General features: G+C 40.5%; 1 protein-coding gene across 2 annotated transcripts in view; it reads right to left on the bottom strand.

Annotated features, from left to right (window-relative positions):
- tmem131 (transmembrane protein 131) overlaps positions 1-22566 on the bottom strand; it is a 48649-nt gene that overhangs the window by 14981 nt on the left and 11102 nt on the right. Inside the window, exons 2-17 of one of the 2 annotated variants that reach the window (XM_026157938.2) lie at positions 20820-20881; positions 20642-20682; positions 12371-12439; positions 10332-10452; positions 3441-3557; positions 3223-3345; positions 3054-3134; positions 2612-2762; positions 2474-2530; positions 2308-2369; positions 2112-2220; positions 1623-1731; positions 1370-1523; positions 854-1024; positions 490-600; positions 3-137 (exon numbers count right to left, since the gene is read on the bottom strand). In XM_026157938.2, coding sequence (XP_026013723.2) covers positions 3-137; positions 490-600; positions 854-1024; positions 1370-1523; positions 1623-1731; positions 2112-2220; positions 2308-2369; positions 2474-2530; positions 2612-2762; positions 3054-3134; positions 3223-3345; positions 3441-3557; positions 10332-10452; positions 12371-12439; positions 20642-20682; positions 20820-20881 — 1673 coding nt within the window. The remainder of the gene's footprint in view (positions 1-2; positions 138-489; positions 601-853; positions 1025-1369; positions 1524-1622; positions 1732-2111; positions 2221-2307; positions 2370-2473; positions 2531-2611; positions 2763-3053; positions 3135-3222; positions 3346-3440; positions 3558-10331; positions 10453-12370; positions 12440-20641; positions 20683-20819; positions 20882-22566) is intronic. The other variant, XM_026157939.2, reaches the window with a different exon arrangement.

Below are 22566 nucleotides of genomic sequence, written 5' to 3'. Positions count from 1 at the left end.
ACCGTTTTATGATGGGAGGCTGAGGTGTTCTGCAGCTCTTCCAGGTGACCCTGGGCCACCGTTGTGTTCCCTTTTTCGGTCTTCAGCAGCTCCATGGAGAGACTGTCTCCTGTGACCAACCAGGACTTAATCTCCAGCTGGAGGACAGAAAAGAACAAAGTGGCGCTTTTTCACTTTTGCCAAGCAGCATTAAACTTTACATGGTTTACACTGTGGAAACAACCTAACAGCCTAACCCTAACCAGCATCCGTTCATCTACAGTGGAGTTTTTAACCAACAAACCGCAACCAGGTTTATCTGAAGATAAGGACACGACAGCTAACTCAGTTTTACTCAGCACTTTGCAATCTTATGAAATTGAGCACGTCCATGGGGGAAAAGCTTTAGAAGCCTAACGACACATAAAGGCCTGAAACTTTCATCCCGAGATGCCGAGCTATGACAATTTACAATCGATCACTCCAATATCAACTTGTACGGCTTCTCACCTCTATGGGGTTACTGTTGACCACTACAAATATGATGCTGCTGGTGTCTGTTGCACTGCGGACACCAAAGTCCAGCAGGTTCTCCTTCAGACTGGGAGGCAGAACCAGAGGCTGTAAAAACAGGCAGTAAAAACAGCATGTTACACACTCTAAAGTAGATTTAAGTACCAGATTCAACAGCGATGTATTATGAAGCTATAATGCAGTCTGGTATTAGTGAACCAAACCACTGAGAGGCAAGAGCATCTATAACTAGTACAAGAGCTTTCAGTGGATATTATTTTATTGTTTAAGAGTAAACAATTGTATTTACAATGATAGACCGAGTTCGCCCGTCTGCACCCACTTCATGTTCACTGCGTACCTCCAAGAAGCCGGTGTAAGCCCGAACAGGCAGGTGAAACTTTGATGCGTTTGTGATGAGCAGGATGTTGCTGTCTATGTGGATTGATGGTCGAACCGGTCGGAAGAGGAGGGAGAAGATGTAACGCGACTCGTGTGGGGGGATGAGGATGGGCGTGCTGAAGTTCTGCACCTAAAACAGAAAGAAAAACATAAATAAATGAAAGCGATGTCAGCGCGATGCTGGAAGATCAGACTTCACAGTCGGGTTGACCTTGGATGGGTCGTTCCAGAGAAATCAGTGAGTATCTCCAACCCGAGACCCGACAAGCAGGTGATTGTTTTACTACAATAAACAATGATAAATTCCATGAGAGCATATGCACAATGCACTTAGAGGCTGTAACGTGGAAAATATTCATATTACGAGGGTAACATTTTACATGTCTATTCTAATTATTTTACCCAAAAAGATTCAGTTGAACTTTTCTCAGCTTTGACTGTTTTACGTTTCTTTGTTTAATGCATTTCTGCTCACATTAAACATTGTTTTGGCCTCTTCGGGGAGGGACACGTTGTGTATCCGGATTGCGAAGCTGAAGGCATTCGTGAGGAAGATGGGTCTGTCCACCGGGTCCACGGGGCTGTCCCTGATGTGGAACAATGTGGCTGTGTGGTCAAAGCCCAGGTAGCTGCCACAAGAGGAAGCACACACACAGCAGTGAAGCTTCAAATTAACTCTTACAGCAACATTTTCATTTGTCTCCTTGTTCATCCTCAGAAAAACTTACCCGTCTAAAACCTCTGCTTGGTATGGGATTTCAAGCTTGGAATAACTCTTCTCTTTTGCTTTAACTGTTATTTTTCCAGATAACTGATATGGTCTTCTGGCTTTTGAGGCTACAGGGGAAAAAAAAAAAAGATTCAGAGAGCAGATAAGACACTGCAAAACACATCAAAGGGCCTGCAGGAGGAAGCTGCGCAATAGAAAGGAAGGAAATGGAAGGAACTTCTAAAAACTAAGTCAAAGGAGAACAACTGAAGCTTTTGATTATTTATACAGATGTGTATCTTGAAGGTGACGTTATGTTACTTAACATAACTTTATAAAGAAAGCTGCCAAAGAAGCATCATGTTCATGAGTTTCCTCAGGAGGAAAAAACAGCTGATTCAGCTGAACTCTTATGAATGACCACGTCACAGGTCAGTGTTAGAGACGGTGACAAGTTCAGCTTCCTGTGACCTGTCAAGTAAGAGAACTGAAGTAAAACTCAACTTACCATCAAAACTAATACTTGCGACTTTGGTATATCTGTTCTCTCCAGCTTTGAGTGTAACTGCTTTGAAGTCTATTGTGACGGCTTCATTTGACGGTGTTGTACGTACACTCTGAAAAGCAGCATGAATACAGTCATGGATTCTTACAGCCTTGAGATACTTGTTGTGTTCATGCTTTATTTTGCTTTGGATACGCACCGTAATGGGAACATCTTTTGTCCCTGAATTTAAAAGGTGTAGATTCAGCAGCTTTGGACGATCTGCAACACGAGGAAGTAGGAGGCAGAGATCAGAGGGAGGAGTCGGGAGGTTGGTTTGACAAAAGAAAATACTGATAGATGTCGTTTCTTTAAGGAAAGCAAACCTTGTGATCTGAGTGTGCCAAAGTCGAGCATCTCTGTGGAGGAGTATATACCAGGGGCTGCAAACAATGAGTGAAACACGAGTGTTAGAAGGGAATAATGATTAAAAAGAACTGTCGCACAAAGGTTTAGCAGCACACCTGATGTGACCTCCACCTCTACGGGGAGGATGATGAACTGGTCCTCATTGGGAGCATTGGTTTTGATTCTGATGAAAGCCGTGTGGTTGTCCACATCTCTGGACGAGAAGCTGGCTCTCATCACCCCTTTTGTCTCAAATGGGGGAATCTCCTGGAGGAGGGGAGGGTTGGTCAGCGTCAGTGGGACCGCCTACTGTCCTTTAAAAACCTCACTTTGCTCTTATTCCCATTTTACTCTAATCTGTATGATTCATGGGTCAAAATAATCCTTTAGCTACTCTCGCTTTAAGACAACTTTTGCCTGATTGGCTTTAACAGCGTGTGGGTGGGGTTTCCCACATCACTAACAGCATACAATGACCTCATTGTTGGAAACACCGGCCATGTTTAATGTGAACAAGCACAACAGGTCCATAGCTTTAAAATCAAAAGGAGGACTCACCCATAATTTTATAGTGCCTCCTTGTTGGCCTGTGGGAAGCTCCAGATGCAAATCCCCACCACTGGAGTACATCTCAACCACCTGAAGCAAAGACAAGAAGCAGACCAAATCAATCATCAAAGAAAATGTGCAAATAAAATAAACAAAGGGTACAATGTGTCCGTATTACCTGCAGTGGTTCACTGTACGGGTTGTGGATGTTTATAAGAGGTGAGAAGCTGCTGTTTACTGGGACTCGGGCCCCAATGAAGGGTCGCAGTCTGTAGGGGTTTGGTATACCAACCCCGAAAACCTTCAGTTTCAAAGACAGATACGCAACATTAATCACATGTTTCACACAAAAAAAATGAGAGAGAGAAAAAAAAAGGTGTGCCACTTCATTTGTACCTGGTATGTAAACACTCCATGATGTGATGTATTAATAAATAAAGTATTTTCTACATTCCCAACTACTCGAGCAAGAAATACCACATCAAATGATGTGTTCCCTCCTGGTGGTATTATCTGTTGGAAAAAAAAAGAGACATTATAAAAGACATTAATAAAGAGACGCCAAAGAATACAAATCTGTAAAAGAATTAACCCCCCCCCCCTTGTTACATTTGGCTAATTGATGATGATTCTGTACGCTCAGTTTTTATGCTCTAGCACAGGGGTGTCGAATTCCAGGCCTCGAGGGCCGATGTCCCTGCAGGTTTTAGATCTCACCCTGGGTCAGCATGCCTGACTCAAATGATTAGTTCATTACCAGGCCTCTGGAGAACTTCAAGACATGTTGAGGAGGTCATTTAGCCATTTAAATCAGCTGTGTTGGATCAAGGAGACATCTAAAACCTGCAGGACATCAGCCCTCGAGGCCTGCAGTTCGACACCTGTGCCCTAAGCCTGCAGAGGTATGTAGGTGTAGGTGAATAAAGCCTGATAACTGGTTAGTGGACCATCCTTAAAGAAAAATCCCCCCCCCCCCAACCACACACAGGTCAGGACAGAAGAGAAAATACTTCATATGAATATGGCCATGGATCTGTGTCTACTATTTTCTAAATTATCAGATGCAGGCATTTATTTCACTTATAAAAAAGAATATTTTTAAAGACTGAAAGTCGACTGAACACCAGCTTATTACAGATCTGTCACATCTACCAGAGTTCGTGGATTTGAACATATTTCAGCACTTTGTGTGTCATGTTTGTATTCATCTGTTCATCATGTGGCCCTTCACTTCAGTAGCTAAGCCACTCTGACCCTGAAGGATAACGTCACCAACTCCAGCTCTAAAAAGAGAACCCAAACAGATCCCATAAGGTTATTCACATGCACTGACCAACAAACTTCTAACCTCACAGATATCAACGCCCACTTCCACACCACCTGATCGTAAAAAGGTCCAGTGCTATGAAAACATCACAGCTCCATGGTAACTTTAGCATTTTGGTGGGGACGGTTTTTCAGTGGGCGATTGCTCAGGGGGATTTCTGAGGTGGATTCCATCCTGCTGCATTTATAACAACATGAGTAATCCACAGCATGAGCTGCCTTTAAAAAAAGAGGAATAAATTATCTATGTTTGTATACTAAAACCATTCTCAAATATACTCGTATAGACTTCAGCCAAAGCAGAATCTCCTGCTGTTGGAGGTTAAATGTTAATAAAGGGGTGTTAGATGATACGTAATAGGTTAAATAATAAAAGCCCGATCAGAGATTAATCCAAAACGTGCACTTTAAAATGTGCATTATTCGTTTATTATGTGATCAAGTTTTTAACTCTGAACCTTCATCAAACAGGAATTAAGCAGACTTAACAATTTAAAGCTTTTTGTGCAGAACAATCTCTGAACATTGTGCAAAAGGGAAGAAGCTGACTGTGTAGTGGCCTATGGCCATGGAGGGATACCAGATGAAGAGGTATTCAGATTAGGACATTACCCAGATCGTCTTTTCAGTCTACAAACCTTTTTCTGGTTTTGGTGTGTGTAAAAAAATTAGCTAATATACCACTAACCTAATGTTAGTAGGATGTGAAGAGGAAAAACAAAATTTGAGTCCAAAATCCAAAGGTATCCATTCACGTGCAACGAAAAACAGTAACAAATGATTGGTGTTGATCGCCTGACTAACAATTCAACTCTTCCTCAAAACAAATAAATAATAATATGATGTTCTGTTCATTTTTTTTTTTAAACTGTAACTTCCTCTGTGCCGCGTTCAAAGAGACAATACTAAGAAAACAAAAGTGAGGGTGATGAAATATAGGATTTTGAAAAAATGTACTCTACAATATATTCAAGTGATAAAGGCACAGGTAGAAAGTATTACCGCATACCTTAAAGCAGAGACTCATGAGGTTGGGACCTTCTGGCATTCTCTTGTTAGTAACTAAGATTCAAAGTAGGGCTGCTCAATTAATCGAATTTAAATCACGATTACGATCTGGGCTTTCAACGATCATTAAAAATGACTGAGCCAATTATTAGCCCCTCCCTCATTTATCCGCGACACCTTAAAGGCCGGTCCGTGAAAATATTGTCGGGCATAAACCGTCCGTGGCACAAAAAAGGTTGGAGACCGCTGATTAAGAGGACCCGAGGGAAGCTCGGAAAGCTAAGCAGAAGTTATTTGGAGAGGAGAGTGACTGCTGTTGGTTGAAAAGAGAGGTAAAAAAACTTCAGTGGTGTTGCACACTATTTTATATTATTTTTTTAAAGTCATTGTTAACCCTTTAAATCCGGTCAGAGCAGCACGCTCCGTGTTGTGTAACTATTTTTAAATCCCTGTAGAACCTGAACCGTGTAAGCTAGCGCAATAATTTGTTTTGCATATGAAACCGGAGGAGTTGTACTTACAACTTATGCCATCAGCTTGTCCTCGGTCACGGTTTCCTTCCACATAAAGCTTTGCAAAAACTGCATAAAAAGCGCTTGCAGGAACAAAAACATAATACTCCAGAAACACGCTTTGCCGATCCATCAGCTGTTCGTAACACTTCCCACAGTGAAATGATGCACATGCTGTTTTCTTTGCAAATTTGCATCATAGGATTGTTTTTTATTTTTCCTGCAGTATATAAAAACTGTATCTCCAAAATAAAACTATGAAGACACTCAAAATAAATTTCCTGTTGTTGTAAACTATTTTTTGCAACTTTATTGTATTTAAAGTTTTGAGGGATAAACCTCTTAAATTTCTCCAAGTAGAAATATATGTAAACAAAACAAAAGCGATTTTCAATTTTTTTTGTAGTTTATTGCACTTTTTTGCAATTTATGTAATTACTATGGACTTAATGCATACATATTATTAAAATATGGGCTATAACAGTTGTATTGATGTATAGCAACTTGAAATGCTCCCACAAATGGCACTACAGCATGTACAAAAAAAATAATATAAGCTCTGGTGGACTTGGTTCTATAGTAGGTCTTAAAGGGTTAAATAAATATCGTCAAATAATCGTGATCTCAATTTCAGTGAAAATAATCGTGATTATCATTTTTGCCATAATCGAGCAGCCCTAATTCAAAGCACATGTTGAACTACAGCATGTGATCAGAGGAGGGATCCCCAAACATATCTGCTACAGCAGCACATACAGGCTAACCGCATACAAGCTCGTGTGAAGTTTGTAATGGTGCAGTTGTCCTCCTAAGCTGTCAGATTTCACGTTTAATAGCACAGTTCCCAGCAAGCTCTAACAGAAGAGTTTGCCTTTATCTCAAAAACGTAAAGACTCGCTGATCTCAGTTCACATGTCGTTTCTTGAGGGAAACATAAAGCATAAAGTTTACGCTGCACTATTCTGGTTTGTACATTTGTCGCCCTCTCATCAGACCTGCTCGTCTCCGACCTGCTGATGTGCGCTGCGTTATTAAAAGAAAGTGAGCTGCGTCTTCGGTTTTTGCATAATCTTTCACTCCCATCGGCACATTTCTGCGGTTGCAAGCTCACACCAACTTGCCCCGTTAATAAATATGTTCAAAATGCGACACTTTTCCTGCAGAAAAAAACTAAACAAAAAACCCAAACTTGTTCCTGATTAATGGACACCACAAGAAAGCTACAAATATGAATGAGCTAGAACCTCTCACTTCTGATTTTTTTTTAAATGAGTGGCATCAATGAGTTCAAATCCATTTTAGACACAACTTTAACCAATCAGAGCAATGACATGTGTGACGTAGAGCTGAACGGGAAACGGCAAAGAAGGCAGTGATTGTTGAAGAACTGCCACGTTGCATAAACAGTTATGACTGGCCTGCATGAATAAGGGTGAGTGGAAAAGTCTGGCTGAATGGGAGGGGATGGAATGCACTGAAATGTGAGCTCTCATATTTGTGTGGTTACCTAATTCTGCCTAATTCTCTGATGGTTAATAAAAAAAAAAAAAAAAAAATCTCCCTGGAGGAGTGAACCTGTCTGGCCTAGAATCAGTAAGCCTATTCAAACAAGCCTTAACGTCGCCTTAAAATCTGCCCTGGCTTCAGTTCCACAGAGCGACTCGGTGTTTCTCAGTTGTACTTCCATTTAAATGCAGCTATTAAAAGGACTTTGATCTTCCTGCTGACTGCTCAAACATACTTTTGTACTCTATGGAAATATTTCCTCAGGTTATGATGCAAGATAACAAAAAAAAAAAAAAAAAAAAAAAAAAAAAAAAAAAGCAAGCACATTTATCTCAGCAAGGCCTCACTCCATGACAGATAGGATTCTTAAGAATGTGTACATTCACCAATTCAAAGAATTGCAAACAAAAAGACCTGACTCAGATCCCCCTTGCTGCACACCTGTATAGGCTGTTGTCACCACAAACACCTTGTTCTAGAAGATGATTCACTGGCAACACCTTAACAGCGTCTCAGCCTCTAAGACACAAACTGCCTATTGTGAAGCCACAGAACAGGTTTCTCATATAAAAGGGAGGACTCTAATGCAGCACAGAAAAGCATTCAAAAAGCACGTACACATGATGCACACACCTTCTTATTCATGGGCTATTCTTTCTTTTTCTTTTTACCATTTTCTAAACACCTAAATACAGCAAAACTACCAAATGCCAAAAGCAGATTAAAAAAAAAAAAAAAAAAGTGTAAACAAGTCAAAAGTGTCCCGTTTGCCTCAATGACATCTCTGAAAGGTTAAAGTTCCAGCAGCACGTGCCCAACACATCTAGACTTGTAGTCATCATAAAACATTACACACACATTTTAAACAGGACAGGTATGGAGCAGGAAAAACATAAAACAACCAAAAATATGTAAATACACATAGAAATTTTTTATTTTATTTGTAGCATTATTTTTATTTATTAAAATTAAATGTAATTGTTTTTTTTACTCAATTAAAACAAATTATTTACATTTCGGTTGAATTTTTTTTTCTTTTTTTTCCCCCTTTGTTTTTCCCCCAACTCTATACCAATCTTATTTTAAATGTCTGGAAAATGTTTGATGACGAGTCAGACGAAGTCACCAGCCAACCCACTCAAATAACAACTTATGCTATCTGCACTTTGAAGCCGGTAAAGGCATGGAAGACACAGTCACAAAGCTAGGCAGTCACATGTAGATCCAAATGGACCCTCACCCTCACTAATGACAAATAACGTCACTTATACCCAAGCAGACCTGAGCATAGTCGAAGATGTGTGAAGTATAATAAGACATGTTGGGCAGACGGTCCCAGACCTTTAGATTCAGATACTGGGATGAAACTAGCTCATAGGCCGCCTGGTAAAGGAACACCGAAAATTCCCACTGCTGGAGAGATTAAATAAATTCATTAGACTTCCCTCCCCGAGAAATAACCAAATCACAGCCCCTCATATTAAAGGCCACATCCACATTTCTTCAAGCAGCATCAACTGTTGGGACGAGACTCTATGACCAGATCCTGCATACAAACAATCTGTGAGGAAAAAGCTTTCTGCTGCTGGAAGTTTTCAGATTTCTGATCATGTTGGAGCAGGCATTGGTGTGCATACAGGAAAACACAGTCCATGCAGAGTTGTTTGTGTCTACTATCATAAAGGGGAAATCACAAAAACATGTATAAAAGCCTGCCTTCAGCTTAAGCCCTGCAGTGAAGAAAAAGTCATAAGGTACAAAGAACCTAATAGAGGAGTTTAAAACAACAAAAACAACTTTGCCACTGCAGACACTGTTTGTGCTTTTCTTTAATTTCTTGATCTTTGGCATTTTCTTTTTTTGTGTGACTCTTGTTATTTGCAGCAACCCCAGGGCTTCCCTTCTCGTGGGTAGCCTCTGCATTGATCAAAATCCCATAATCGTTCTCTCTGTGCAGATGAAAACTCCCAAAAAACAACTTTTTGTTTTCCCAGCAGGCTCTGTGAGGGCACAGTGATCATTTTTCCACACTTTACTAAACTATGTCTGAGCGCATGATCAAATCCAAGACTAACTTTACGAATAGCTCATAAATATCATCATCATGATCTTCAGCCTCATCTTGCTCTTCTCCCATATTTTCCCTGCAGGATGATTTCCCTCCCCCTTTTTTCCTAGTTGCAATAGAACAACATTTACAGGCTAAATGAAAGCAGATATTCATGTTTCATGAAGTGGTGATCATTCAAAGTTTTATTTTAAAAGTTCCTGAAAATGTTTAACAAGAAAAGGGACTTTAATTTGGTTAACATTTGTTTTCATTTTAGGTTTGAAGGATATTTTGGTACCCTGAAAACATGACATGTTCTTGTCTTTTGTATGAAATACATTTTACTGATGATTGAATTTCAACTGGATTTTTCCACTCAGTGTGGGAACAAAGTCACTGCATCTGGTTTGGTATAAGTCAGAACGGTGTGAACGCAACTCTAAAGGACTGAGCTCATAACACATAACAGATATTTTGCTTTGCTTACATAATTTGATGTGTCAATAAATAAGTTTGATGGCTTTAATTTTGATTCTACAATTTAAAAAAAAAAAAGAGACAAAAATAAACACATTAAAAACTCCTCACTGCTTCCGTATGTTGCAGAGCATCACATTACCAGTGACAACCAATCAGTAAAGACACTTCATGAGAGTCACAGGTCTATCCTCGCTCCTGTGTGTTTACTGTGCACTACCATTCATCCATGCAGTCTGACTCGTGTGTATGAAGACACACAAAATGATAATACTGATAAACACAAAGTCAGTACACTGAATTCATTTTCAAGATTAAAAGCGATCAACTTGCTTACACACAGCAATAACACACACACGCGCACAAAATAAATGTGGTTTCAAAGGTTTTAAAGTGACAGCTACTTACCCTATTCTGGAAAAAGGATGCGTGAAAATGTGCTGTTGTTGCTGATATTGATATCAAACTAATTTCTTCAGAGCTAGGGTTATGTAAATAAACTTTTTCCATTTTTGGCATTCCAACGGGCCTGGAAGGAAGAAGAGAAGGCTTGGTTAGAGTATATAACAATATATGTAAAATGGAGCCATAACTCACATCTCCAGCTTTCCATTTTTATATTCTTGGACTGTATTACAATAGCTTTGCATGATTCATAGCTCAAATTAATAGTTTTTGCATTATCCTGGGCTTCGTGCCTCTGTGTAAACATATTAGCATATTAGGGATATCCCCTCTCACTGAGATAATACAGATCAAAGAGATCCAAGACAGGAAAATTTGGACTACATATGCTGACCCCAATGTTTGCAACCCTGGCCATGTTTAATATGAGCATCCACCATGACGCATTCAAAGAAGAAACCGAGCAGCACCTATAAACATGCCATGAAAATTAAAGGTTTATGAGCTTGGGGAACTGACTGGTTTAGACTGTCTTACGTTAACAGATACTTCAGAGATTTTTGGACATTAACCTACAGGTGTAACTTTCCTGTGGGGACAGGATTTGACATTCAAAAGAGTGACTATCTCTGCATTGTTAACCCAACACCCCAAGCTCATCATAAACTCTTTGATTTCCAGCCTCAGAGTGAACCTGCGGTTTCTGTTATATCAGTATGCTATGAAAATCAACTCGCAGATACACGGAACTCGGCGTGTTTATGATTCTCGTTACTGAGTGAAATAAAATTGAGGGAAGTTAGTTTTCAAATTCTGCTAAAAATATTTTGTCTGCTGGTTAAATCTGAAATAATCCCCTGAATGCTCTTTGACACAAAAAATGTATTAAATACATTTTAAAAAGTCATCATTCTAAAGTCGAGCCACCATCATCACAAGCTCGGTGACACAATTTTTATGCCCTTAAAACAATCACAGCTGATAAGCAAATTGTTTACTAAGAAAGTGGGACAGGCGAAGATGGGCCGCGACAGCCGGGTGTCTGAGTGCGAGTGACCCCCGCTCCTCCGAGCGCTCCTGAACCTGCACCCTGGTCGTGTAAAATTTAGCCACGCTGGGTGGGTGTGCCTGACTGGAATGTGACATATTAAGTCCAGCGTAGGTGAAGCTTGGGTCTGTAAGAGCTAAAGCATATGTGGTTTGTAAAATGAATTCCACAGATTGCTCAAATATTTTCTTAGAATTTATTGTAGACATGCAGGTGCACTCTGAGTGGAGGTGCACTGCAGAATGACTAATACCTAAGAGCTGTATGAGTACAGCTAATACTGGTTAATATTATGATCAGTTATTTAACATGTTTACTCTCAGACCCACAGAAACAAACAGTAAATTTATTAAACTTTTTAAAAAAGAGGAGAAGAAGAAACTGGTCTTTTTATCTTTCGAACGATTGAATGGGGTCAGCTCTATATTTCCATGTACGGTTATAGCTTCTTTTTTTTTTGGGGGGGGGGGGGGGTTGTTTACCATGAATTTGTCAACTTCTCCTACAACCTTTGATATGTATGTTTAATTATACTTGAGCTTTTTTGATTGTATGTTTCTTTATAGGCTACACTGGGATGTTTTGCAGTGAATCGTGACATTTCCTGTGGCAGATGTCTTGATTTCAGGAGTTGGAAAAAGTACGTTTCTGTATAAAATATGACTGAACAATGAAACAGTTTGGTTATCTGAGTGAGAATTAAGTTAATTTCCTTGAACTATGATCATATTTCAACTCCGTAAACTCCATAAATATGTAAACGTGGCGTTAATCAAAACTTCCACAGCCTGGTGGGGACTAACGTTTTAGTGAAGGATGTGGTAAAAAGCAAAAAAAGACTTTGGCACGATACTGGTTTTATCTTTTAAAAATTGCCGTAAGGCAAATTGAAGTCTGATCCAATATTCACTCAAGTGCAAGTTCAAACAGGACCACACAAACAATGTGAGAATCAAAGCGTAAATCACACCACTCCAAAGAGAAAGAGACTCACTGTTCATGAAAATCCAACATTGGAGGTTCAAATCGTATAGGTCGACAGTTCCCACGGTGTGTGGACGTGCTGCGAGAGACAGGAAGGTGTGACAGCAGCAGAAAAATCAAAATAGGAAAAACAGCCTCCATGTTGGTGTGCATTTCAAACAACTGAGAGGTCAAAAACATGAGCGCACGGTCAGTCTTCAGACTTTTTTTGTGAGTGCGTTAACCAGCAGTGTGACCACTCCCATTGGCAGAGCATGATTTCCATATGTAAAGTCTCCATGAAAATCTAAAGATTCACAGGAAAGGCAAAAAAAAAAACAACAAAAAAAAAAAAACCCCAACAACAACAAAAAAAACCACCTCTCTCTTTGTGTCACCCTTGGTGTGTATCACTCCCCTTATAATAACAACTAGTTTTGAGAATCGGGTAAAACTGGCCCCGTCGCGCAGCTCACCAAACCTGTTTGAAAGCAGGTGTATCTTAACAAGAGAGAAGCCCGTCCCTAAATACAGGCAACTCGTCTTTTTGGCCTTTATGCAAATCGCATGAAAAGAAAAATTCATCAGCAATGCAGACGTGGCACTCAGCGGAGCCTCGGGTAAAATATGTAATGTCACCGCCTTTACAAACACCACAACAAACAAGTGAAAATGTTTCATTGTGATTTTTCAAGAATCTCTCACAGGTAACTGCTCTAACACTACCTGGCAACTTACAGGAGATCAGTTTCACCTTTTTACTACCCAGACAAAGGAATCAGCAGTGAGGAGACACGATGAGCTTCCCGCAGCACACAGCAACGTGGCGGCCCTGCCATCGCTTCTGCCATCGATGAAACAACTACTGACAAATTTCGTGACATTAAGGAATCAAATGGGTCCTGGCTGTGAATCCTGTCACTGGGCTCAGCGCTAATGTGCTGAATGCCAGCATGTAACTGGAGCAGCCTGAGGAGGTCACAGTTAGGACTGGGGCTGCTGGCCACAGATCTCCATATGTGCAGTGACAAGTTAACATCAGCATGGCCAAAGACGTCACCGCCAGTTTTTTAAAGATTCTGTTGGTTTCATGGTACATCACATTATCATTAAAATCATTTGTGCAGGGGAGTCACGTGGGACCGCCGAAGAAGATGGCCGCACACTAGAGGCGCTCCTAAAGCCTGTTGATTAATGTTCTGAATCTGGAAACATACACTCCAGCTGTAGTCGTAAATTGGACACCCTTTGTGGACTTTGAAGCTTTTCAAGGATTACCGTCTTTGGAAAATGGCAGGTAACAACAAAGCAAACTTTTTTAAGGGAGCTACCACGAGGAAGAAGCAAGCTAGCATTAGCCTCGCTCCGGAACCACCCGAAAGTGCATCTGCATCTGAGGCCGCCTCTCCAGTAGTTGAGGACGGTATAGGGAGCGAGAGCAAAAAAGACATTTTTGAAGAAATTAAGAAGATGAACGCTACTCTTCAGGTCGTAGCAAAAGATGTCACCACTATTAAAGAGGCCACTAAAGAATTGAAAGATTCGGTGGAAGATATAAAAGTGAGGTTAGGGGAGGCGGAACAACGTATATCAGACATGGAAGATGCCAGCGTGCTTACCGAGGCAAAAGTGGACAAATTCCAGAAGAGGATGGACGCGTTGTGGTCGCGAGTGGAGGACCTTGAAAACCGTAGCAGGAGGAATAATGTACGGATCATTGGACTCAAAGAAGGGGTGGAGACACCCGGGAACGTGGACAAATATGTGATGGAGATACTGGCCAAAGCATTTGAGCTTTCTGGAAGTGAATTTGAAATTGAACGTGCCCACCGTTCCCCGGTGCCAATGCCGGAACCTAACGAGCCTCCCAGGGTGATACATGTCCGCTTTCTACGTTCATCTGCTAGGGAGAAAGTGCTTCGGGTGGCCAGAGAGAGGCGTGGAGTCGATTGGCAAGGCTCCAAGCTATCCTTTTTTGAAGATGTTACAAAGGAGCTGGCGGAGAAGAGGAAGGCATTCAACCCGGTGAAGAGGCGTCTTCGGGAGCTACAAGTGAAGCATAGGCTGATGTATCCTGCAACGCTCGTTTTCACGTGGAACGGACAAAAGAAAGCATTCAAAGACGGAAAAGAGGCCGAGAAATTTCTGCAGGAGTCGACTTAGAGGAATGCGGGACATGATGTAACAGATCGGAGTAGTGTATGTGGATTTTGAAATAAGGTAACAAACAAACAATGGGCACAATGGGGCTGTGGCGGTGGTGCTGCTGTCGGATGATTAGCGTGTCTCACGGACCACGAGCAGTTTGGGGTCTCAAGCTAAAGTTAGTTAGGCTTGGGTAGGAGGGGAGGGAGGGGGCGCTTAGCAACGTTGTTCAGAGTTGCTATGCAAAGAAGGGTTTTGGTTTTGTTCAGGTTTGTTTGTTTTTTTTGTTTATTTTTAATGACGGCTAGTTTGATAAGACCAGATGGGTTTTGTAATATTGAGTGCCTATGCATATATTTGTGTTGTGTTGTAAAGCGCACAAGGTGTGCCTTACCCCATTTCTGTTAGAAAGCGATGAACAGGTATACTAAAATAATATCGTGGAACATAAACGGATGTGGGGACCCAATCAAGAGGAGGAAGGTTCTAACATACTTAAAATCTAAAAATGCAGATATAGCGTTTATTCAGGAATCCCACATTGCGGGGGAAGAAGAGGCGAAAAAATTTAAACGAGACTGGGTGGGCTCCGTTTTTCATAGTTCATATTCGAGTAAACGAAATGGTGTATTGATCCTTGTTAATAAGAAATTAAGCTTCGTGTTGCTGAAGAAGTATAATGATGACGAAGGACGCATTATATGCTTGGAGGCCTTAATTAATGGGGTTCGAACAGTTTTGTGCAATATTTATGCACCTAATAAGGAAGAGCCAGTTTTTTTTCACAAAATTAATAAGATAATAGGGGATCATGTGGGGCAGGTGATATTGGCTGGGGATTTCAACCAGGTGATGGATGGGATAATTGATAAGAGTAATCCTAGGGGTACGTCTACACCCAGGGACAGAGAGGCTGTTCATTTACTGACAGAGGATCTTTGCTTAACGGACATTTGGAGGTTAGTTAATCCCAGTTCAAGGGAATACACGTTTTACTCCAACTGTCATAAAACATATTCGAGGATAGATTTCGCCTTAATATCAAAGTCTCTGGTCGAGTCAGTCGTAGACTGTGGGATTGGTGCCATTGCTATTAGTGATCATGCCACAGTAGAGTTGCAAATTGACTTGAACACGGATAGAACGAAGAGGGGCCGCTGGAGGCTTAACACGATGTTGTTGCAGAACAAGAGTTTCAGTGAGGAGTTAACAAAGGATCTCAAAATTTTTTTCGAAATCAATATGGGTTCCACAGACAAAGTAGCCACAGTTTGGGAAGCGTCTAAAGCATATATAAGAGGAAAGATGATTGCATACGCATCAAAAGTTAAGAAAAGTGATCTAGAACGGGTAGAAACCTTGGATAAAGAAATACGGGAGTTGGAGAAGGACTTAGCGAGTCAATATTCAAATTATAAAAATCAGACTATATGTAAATTAAAATGCCAGTTGAATGACATTTATAACAAAAAGGCGGAATATGCCTTATTTAGGCTCAAAACAAAATTTTATGAAGGTGGCGAAAAGAGTGGAAGACTATTGGCAAGACAACTGAAGCAGCAAGATAATTTGAATAATATATCTATGATTAAGAAGGACGGCCAAGTGATAACCTCATCGAAGGAAATAAACTCAGTTTTCCAATCATTTTATCAAGATTTGTATACGTCTGCTGGTGTGCTTGATGAAGGGGAGGTGGAGACATTTTTTTCAGGTCTACAATTACCTACTCTCTCTGGGGAACAGAAAACGAGACTGGATGAGCCTATAACGGAAGAAGAGGTCAGGGCTGCGATCTTATTAATGAAGAATGGGAAATCGCCAGGCTTGGATGGCTTCCCGATTGAGTATTATAAGAAATATATCGATATTTTAGCCCCAGTCCTGCATAAAGTTTACCTTGAGGCATTGGAGATAGGTTCCTTGCTGAGTACGTTTAATGAAGCACTGATCTCCCTTATTCCTAAAAAGGATAGGGATCTGTCGGACCCAGCAAATTACCGGCCTGTAAGCCTTTTGGGCGTTGATTGCAAAATTTTGACAAAGGTTTTGGCCTCCCGCCTGGATCAAATATTACCAGATATCATTAATGGTGACCAGGTTGGCTTTATTAAAAATAGGTCCTCAGGTGATAACATTAGAAGACTTCTTCATCTCATGCACAGAAGCGAATCTAATCTAACCCCGGTTGCGGCCTTCTCGCTAGATGCTGAGAAGGCCTTTGATCGGGTGGAATGGGGCTTCCTTATGACGACCCTCGCAAGGTTCGGGTTTGGGCCTGGGTTTTGTAATTGGGTCAAAACTGTATATGCAAGTCCAAGGGCAGCGGTTTTGACAAATGGATTGGTGTCAGGGGTTTTTCATCTTACTCGCGGGACCCGACAGGGGTGCCCTTTGTCCCTGTTGCTTTTTACAATATTTCTGGAACCGCTGGCCTTGGCTATTCGAGCAAACAGGGGTGTCAGAGGTGTTCATGCAGGGGGTATGGAACACAAGTTGTTTCTATATGCTGATGACATCTTAGCAGTATTGACGGATCCCATGCAGTCTCTACCAGCGCTACTCACGTGTGTTGAGTCATTTTCAGGGTTGTCAGGTTATAAGATAAACTGGGACAAGTCAGAGGGCATGCCATTGTCAGCATCATGTCATTCTGCGTTACTCCATTCAATTTTAAGTACTCACCTTCAGGTATGAAGTATTTAGGAATATTATTAAAACCCGACTTGGAGGATATTATGCTTTCAAATGTGGAACCTCTCCTCCTAAAGATAAAAACAAATCTGGATAAATGGGGTAAATTGAATCTTACACTATGGGGTAAAATTAATGTGATTAAAATGATGGTGGTCCCACAGTTCAATTATGTTTCCATGATGTTACCTGTACGGATTCCTTTGCACATATTTGGTCAAATTGAGAAGTTAATCAAAGATTTTTTGTGGAATAACAAGAAGCCGAGAGTGAATATAAAGAAAATGTGGGCCTCTAAAGACATTGGAGGAATGGCCCTCCCAAATGTGAAGTTGTATAATTTAGCTTTTGAATTGTCAAGACTGGCCAAATACTGGACAGGATCGGGCTCTGAGCTGAGCTGGATGAAGATCGAACAGGAACTAGCGAGCCCCTTCACACCTTTGGATGTTCTCTCGCAGGGCGCGGCAACTAATGGACAAGACTCTCATAACCCAGTGCTCAGGTATTCCAAAGCTGTCTGGGTGGAGGTGCACAAGTTGTGTGGAGAATCTCATCTAAGACAACCTTATGCCTCGCTATGGAACAATATTGCTGTAAGGATTGGGCGGAAAACTGTGTTCTGGAAGGAATGGCTTGTCAAAGGCATACGCAGGATAAGTGATCTTTACTCAGGGGGAGTGTTTATGTCATTTGCTGAAATAACCCGAAAATACAGTTTGACAAGAGAAAATAATTTTTGGAAATATTTACAAATAAGGGATTGTGTTACCAAAGGAAAATTTGCTCAAAGCTCGAATATGGTTGTGGAGTTTTTAGAATTGTCCAGTACAGCACATAGGGCGGCGGTTTTCTACAAACTGTTTAACAATCCAAAAAAAGAGATATGTGAAAACTTGAGGGTTATATGGCAGAGGGATCTGGGTTGTGCAATTTCTAAAGAAGACTGGCGCAGAATTTTGTCATTCTCTGATAAATATATAAGAGAGGCCAGGGGTAAATTTACTCAGTATAAATTAATACACAGGTGGTACTTCACTCCATCCAAACTTTATAGAATGGGAATTAGTCCCAGTAATGTATGCTGGAAATGTAGTTCAGATCCAGGGACATTTATACATGCTATTTGGGAATGTGGGAAAGTTTATCCCTTTTGGCAAAAAGTATTGGACAAAATAGGAAGGTGGATTGGTTTGATGATACCCCTGTCACCAAGACTGTGCTTATTAGGGGATCGGTCAGTATTACCTGGGGTTTCAAAATAAGACTTTGTGGTTATAAAGGTGGGGGTGATCGCAGCGGCTCGAGTTATTCTCAGTGTATGGAAGGAACCGTCTCCTCCAGAATATAATAGGTGGAAAGAAACTATGCTGAAAATGGTGTCGTATGAAAAGCTCTTGGCTAGGATTAATGATGATAGGGAGGGTTTTGACGAATCGTGGGGACGTGTTTTTGGCTGAGATGGTTGGAACTTATTTGGTCAGGGCAATTATCTTTAGTCATGTTGTACGCTTGCTGCACTGTTTGTTTGTGTAGGCACTCAGTAAGGGAATGACTTAAAGATTTGAGTTAACTGATTTGAGTTTTTTTTTGTTTTTTTTTTAATTTTTTAATTTTTTTTTTTTATTATTATTATTATTATTATTATTATTATATTTTTTATATATATATTTTTTTCTGTTGTTGTTTGTTGGTTGTTTTGTTTGTTTTTGTGTTGTGAAATGTTAAAAACAAATAAAGACTTCAATTATAAAAAAAAAATCATTTGTGCATTTGTGGGTGTTTTTCTGTCAGGAGAGCGTGTATTTTATTATTTTTTTAAAGTAAGGTCATCATAATAAAACAAACTAAACACAACTAAAATACTAAATATTATCCTCTCTGGCTCTTAAATACGGACCTTAAGAAGCTGCCAGGGGCTTGGCTGTGATCAAGAAATCCATCATCTTTCCGTCACCAGGCTTCGCTTACTCTAACAGTGGCTAATCTTAATCTCGCTAAGTGGTCACAAAGGTGGTTATCAACTGCATAAGTCAACACCAGGTTTCCTAATGTGGCGATAAGCACGTTCGCATGAAAGACGTGGTGTTCTGACGGATCAGTGGGTACTTGTTGATCTCTTCTCTCAAACACAAGCTGCTCCAGAGCAGAACAGGGGTCCAGCACAAGTTACAGTGGTTATTTACACCAGTAAGAAGTGAACCACATTCACAACAGTGAAAGCACCTACTCCTGCTTACTACACCAGACCTCTGGCGTTCTGTGGTTCTGTTGTACCACTTTCTGTTTTCAGTTGGCGTTTCATTTCCTGTGACTTCTGTGCTCCCTGGTTACTGTTAGTTGGTGTTTTAGTATTAGTTGTTTATCTTTTGGTTACTTCCTGTTTTACTTTGTAAGCTCAGTCTCACCGGTGTCTCATTCCCGTTTTACTTCCTTTTTTTTCTTGCTGGATTCCCTCCCTTATGTTTCCTTGTGTTCTATTGCTGGGTTTCCCCTTTTTTTTTTTTCTCGCTCTCTGACTAAGTCAGTTTTTTTGCCTTCAATGAATAAAGACTCCTTTTGTTGCTTACCTGCCTGCCTCTGCATTGCCACACCAAATATACAACACCACTGTAGCTGTTTGTTCACCAGTACAGAGGTTTATCTGGCAAATACATATCGCAAACAGACAGGTTTGAAACCACACACACACACACACAGAAAAAAAAAAAGGGGAAGTTTAACATCTAAAAAGGACTGGAACACACACACTGACCTCAAACATAACTGTCTAGGGAGTGGTCACGCCATGCCCCTAAAGATAACCTTTGTATGGTTTACATGCTGTCTGAGCTGTATGCTGGACCCTGATAAAACATCCATCTGAAAGGTATGCGAGCCCTCTGTGACGCTTCAGAACCGCTATACAGGAACATGATGCAACCAACTGACTTTTTACACACTTCCTGTAATGAAAATAGTCCTTACTTGTTTGAGCACTTCTGCCTGTTGTTGTGCCAAAGCTGGGATAAAAAGAGCCTGAAGCAAATAATAACTTCCTCAAAAAAAAAAAAAAAAACACTTCAGTCACATTCGACTGCATGAAAGAATCCTGCCTGCTTCTAACAGCTGCTGCAGGCTATAAAACCAATGTCACTGTGGACTCGACTCATCCTAGAACATGTGGCCAGAAAAGCGCTCAGGGTGACACAGACAGAGAGGTTTCTCTGATGATCAGTGGCACAGATATTTGCCCTTTTTCCCCACAATCTAATTTTTTTGTATAATTTTACCCCCTAAATGATCTTAACATGCTGTCACAGCAGCCGCATTGAAGCAGTAAAACTTGTTTTGCTTTAACACAATACACTTTGCGTTTGCTTGTTGTCCAGGCAAGTTAATGTAGAAGCACACGGTTTAAAAATACAAATACAACATTTTATTGAATTCATGCTAGTATAAAAAAAGGGAGGATTTCTCATACCTTTGTTGATGATATAAACTAAAATCGATGTCAGACTCTCCCTGCAAGCACAACACAAACATACAGTAAGAATTAATCACAATATCAAAAACCAGGGGATTAATTTGGTAGTTGAGCAGGGCTTTAGCCTCTTCTTGCTCTGTGAAGGTCCGTTACAATACCATTTTAATGGCCTTACCTGTAAAAGGCTGCCCTCGCCAAAATGTAGAACTTCTAGTATTGTGTCTGACTGAATGAATGCTGCAAAGAGAAAAATAGGAAGATCAGAGAGAAACACATTTTTACACTACATAAAAGAAAGCTAAAAGGGGTAAATGTTCAATAAACAAAATCATAGCATACTGATGTGTGTGAGCTGCTGATTGTGTTACCAAAACCAACTAACGCTTCATTTGCATGGCAAAGCACCTTTTTGAAATCCCTGAAAAGGTACAGACTGATTTATGGACTGGAGATGGCAGCAGCTGCTGATTGCTGTCGAATTTAACGAAATAAAAACCAACTTCAACTTCAATCTTGTGTACTTAACTAGAGACAAGAGAAAGTTCAGCCTCCAGATCTGTGCTCCTTTTCTGCTCCATGTGCGGTGAAAGAAGGATCTAATCCAAAGCTACTTTCACCAGAAGAAATTCCGGCTAGGTGATGAGCCTGATCTAAAATATACCGTAGTAGAAAAGCAGCTCATTCATTAGCTAAGAGATCAGATCAAAACCGGATTTTTGAGTTGGTGTGAAAGTGATCTGGTTGCAGTTTTTAACTGATTTTAAATGTGCTTTTCAGCTCTGAAATTTGAAAACTTTCATTAAGTATATAAAAAAAAAAAAAACGTAGAAAAAGGAAACAAAACAAATCAAAAAATACAAAACATCTGAATTAAGAGTGTAGAGAGGGAACAGCCTCACCCCAGTCTCCAGCTAAAATGTGCTTCAATACTGCATTTAACTGATCAACCCAATAAACCCAGCTATCTTATTTTACTTTCTTAGTTTGATTCTAAACTCCAATTTTCATTCAGATTTCATTAAACTAAAACATTCTTTCACACTTTTTTTGTGTTTAAGTTTAGTTTGAGTTAGGTGTACAGGTTTTGCCACCAATAGTCTCGGGAAGAGGGGTGTACCGGGGGACAGTGCCAAAGTATGTGGTACAACCAATGTGTTCCAGTTGTGTTAGTCAGCCACGGAGAGAGCGAAGCTCTAACATTCAAAGAGCTAAAGAGCTGAGCGTTAAAAATAATGCCATGTCCACTGCAGCCACCAGTTTTGTTTTTGTTTTCTTTAATGTTTTTTTCTGTGCTTCTCCCACTCTGGTGAACTTCACTGTTAGTCTCGTCTCTGATCTGGCACATTCATCAACCAATCAGCATATGAACGATGCGCAGCGCCACACACATTGAGCAATATGTAGTTGGGATTTTGGAGGACTACACCAGAGCATTTTTCTCCAAAGGCTCTCTGTAAAACATAAAAAAAAACAAAAAACGTGCGCAAACAGACACAACTGCGGGAGCAAAACCTGAGCATAACCCAGGTCTCAATCACTGCTGTGAACACAGAGCAACTCTGCACGTCTGTTTCAGGGTGTTATATAAATGCCAGGGTGGGGTTAAGTGAAGTGAATCCTCAGCAACCACCATTATCGACATGATTTTAAAAGGCCGGATGTCCCTTCCATCATCTGCAGAGCTTTAAATTTTGCCTTAAACTTAACAGATCTCACAAGTTGTGCTACTAGATCGACCTTTTTCTGTGTTCACAGCTCACTGTCGGCAAGCGTAATTGTTACGTTCAACTAACTGCTACGTTTAATAACACCCTGCAAGCTACAATGTAGGTTTTAAATTCAAATATCTGAGCAGAATCAGGGGATCTAAGCAGTTAAGAAACATTTCACAGTTGTGAAATGTTTCATTGAGCCGATGAGAC

Source organism: Astatotilapia calliptera, chromosome 23 (genome assembly GCF_964374335.1).
Source record: "Astatotilapia calliptera chromosome 23, fAstCal68.1, whole genome shotgun sequence".
Lineage (NCBI taxonomy): Eukaryota > Metazoa > Chordata > Actinopteri > Cichliformes > Cichlidae > Astatotilapia > Astatotilapia calliptera.
Note: the sequence above shows the minus strand (reverse complement) of the source record. Positions and strands in the feature narration are given on the sequence as shown.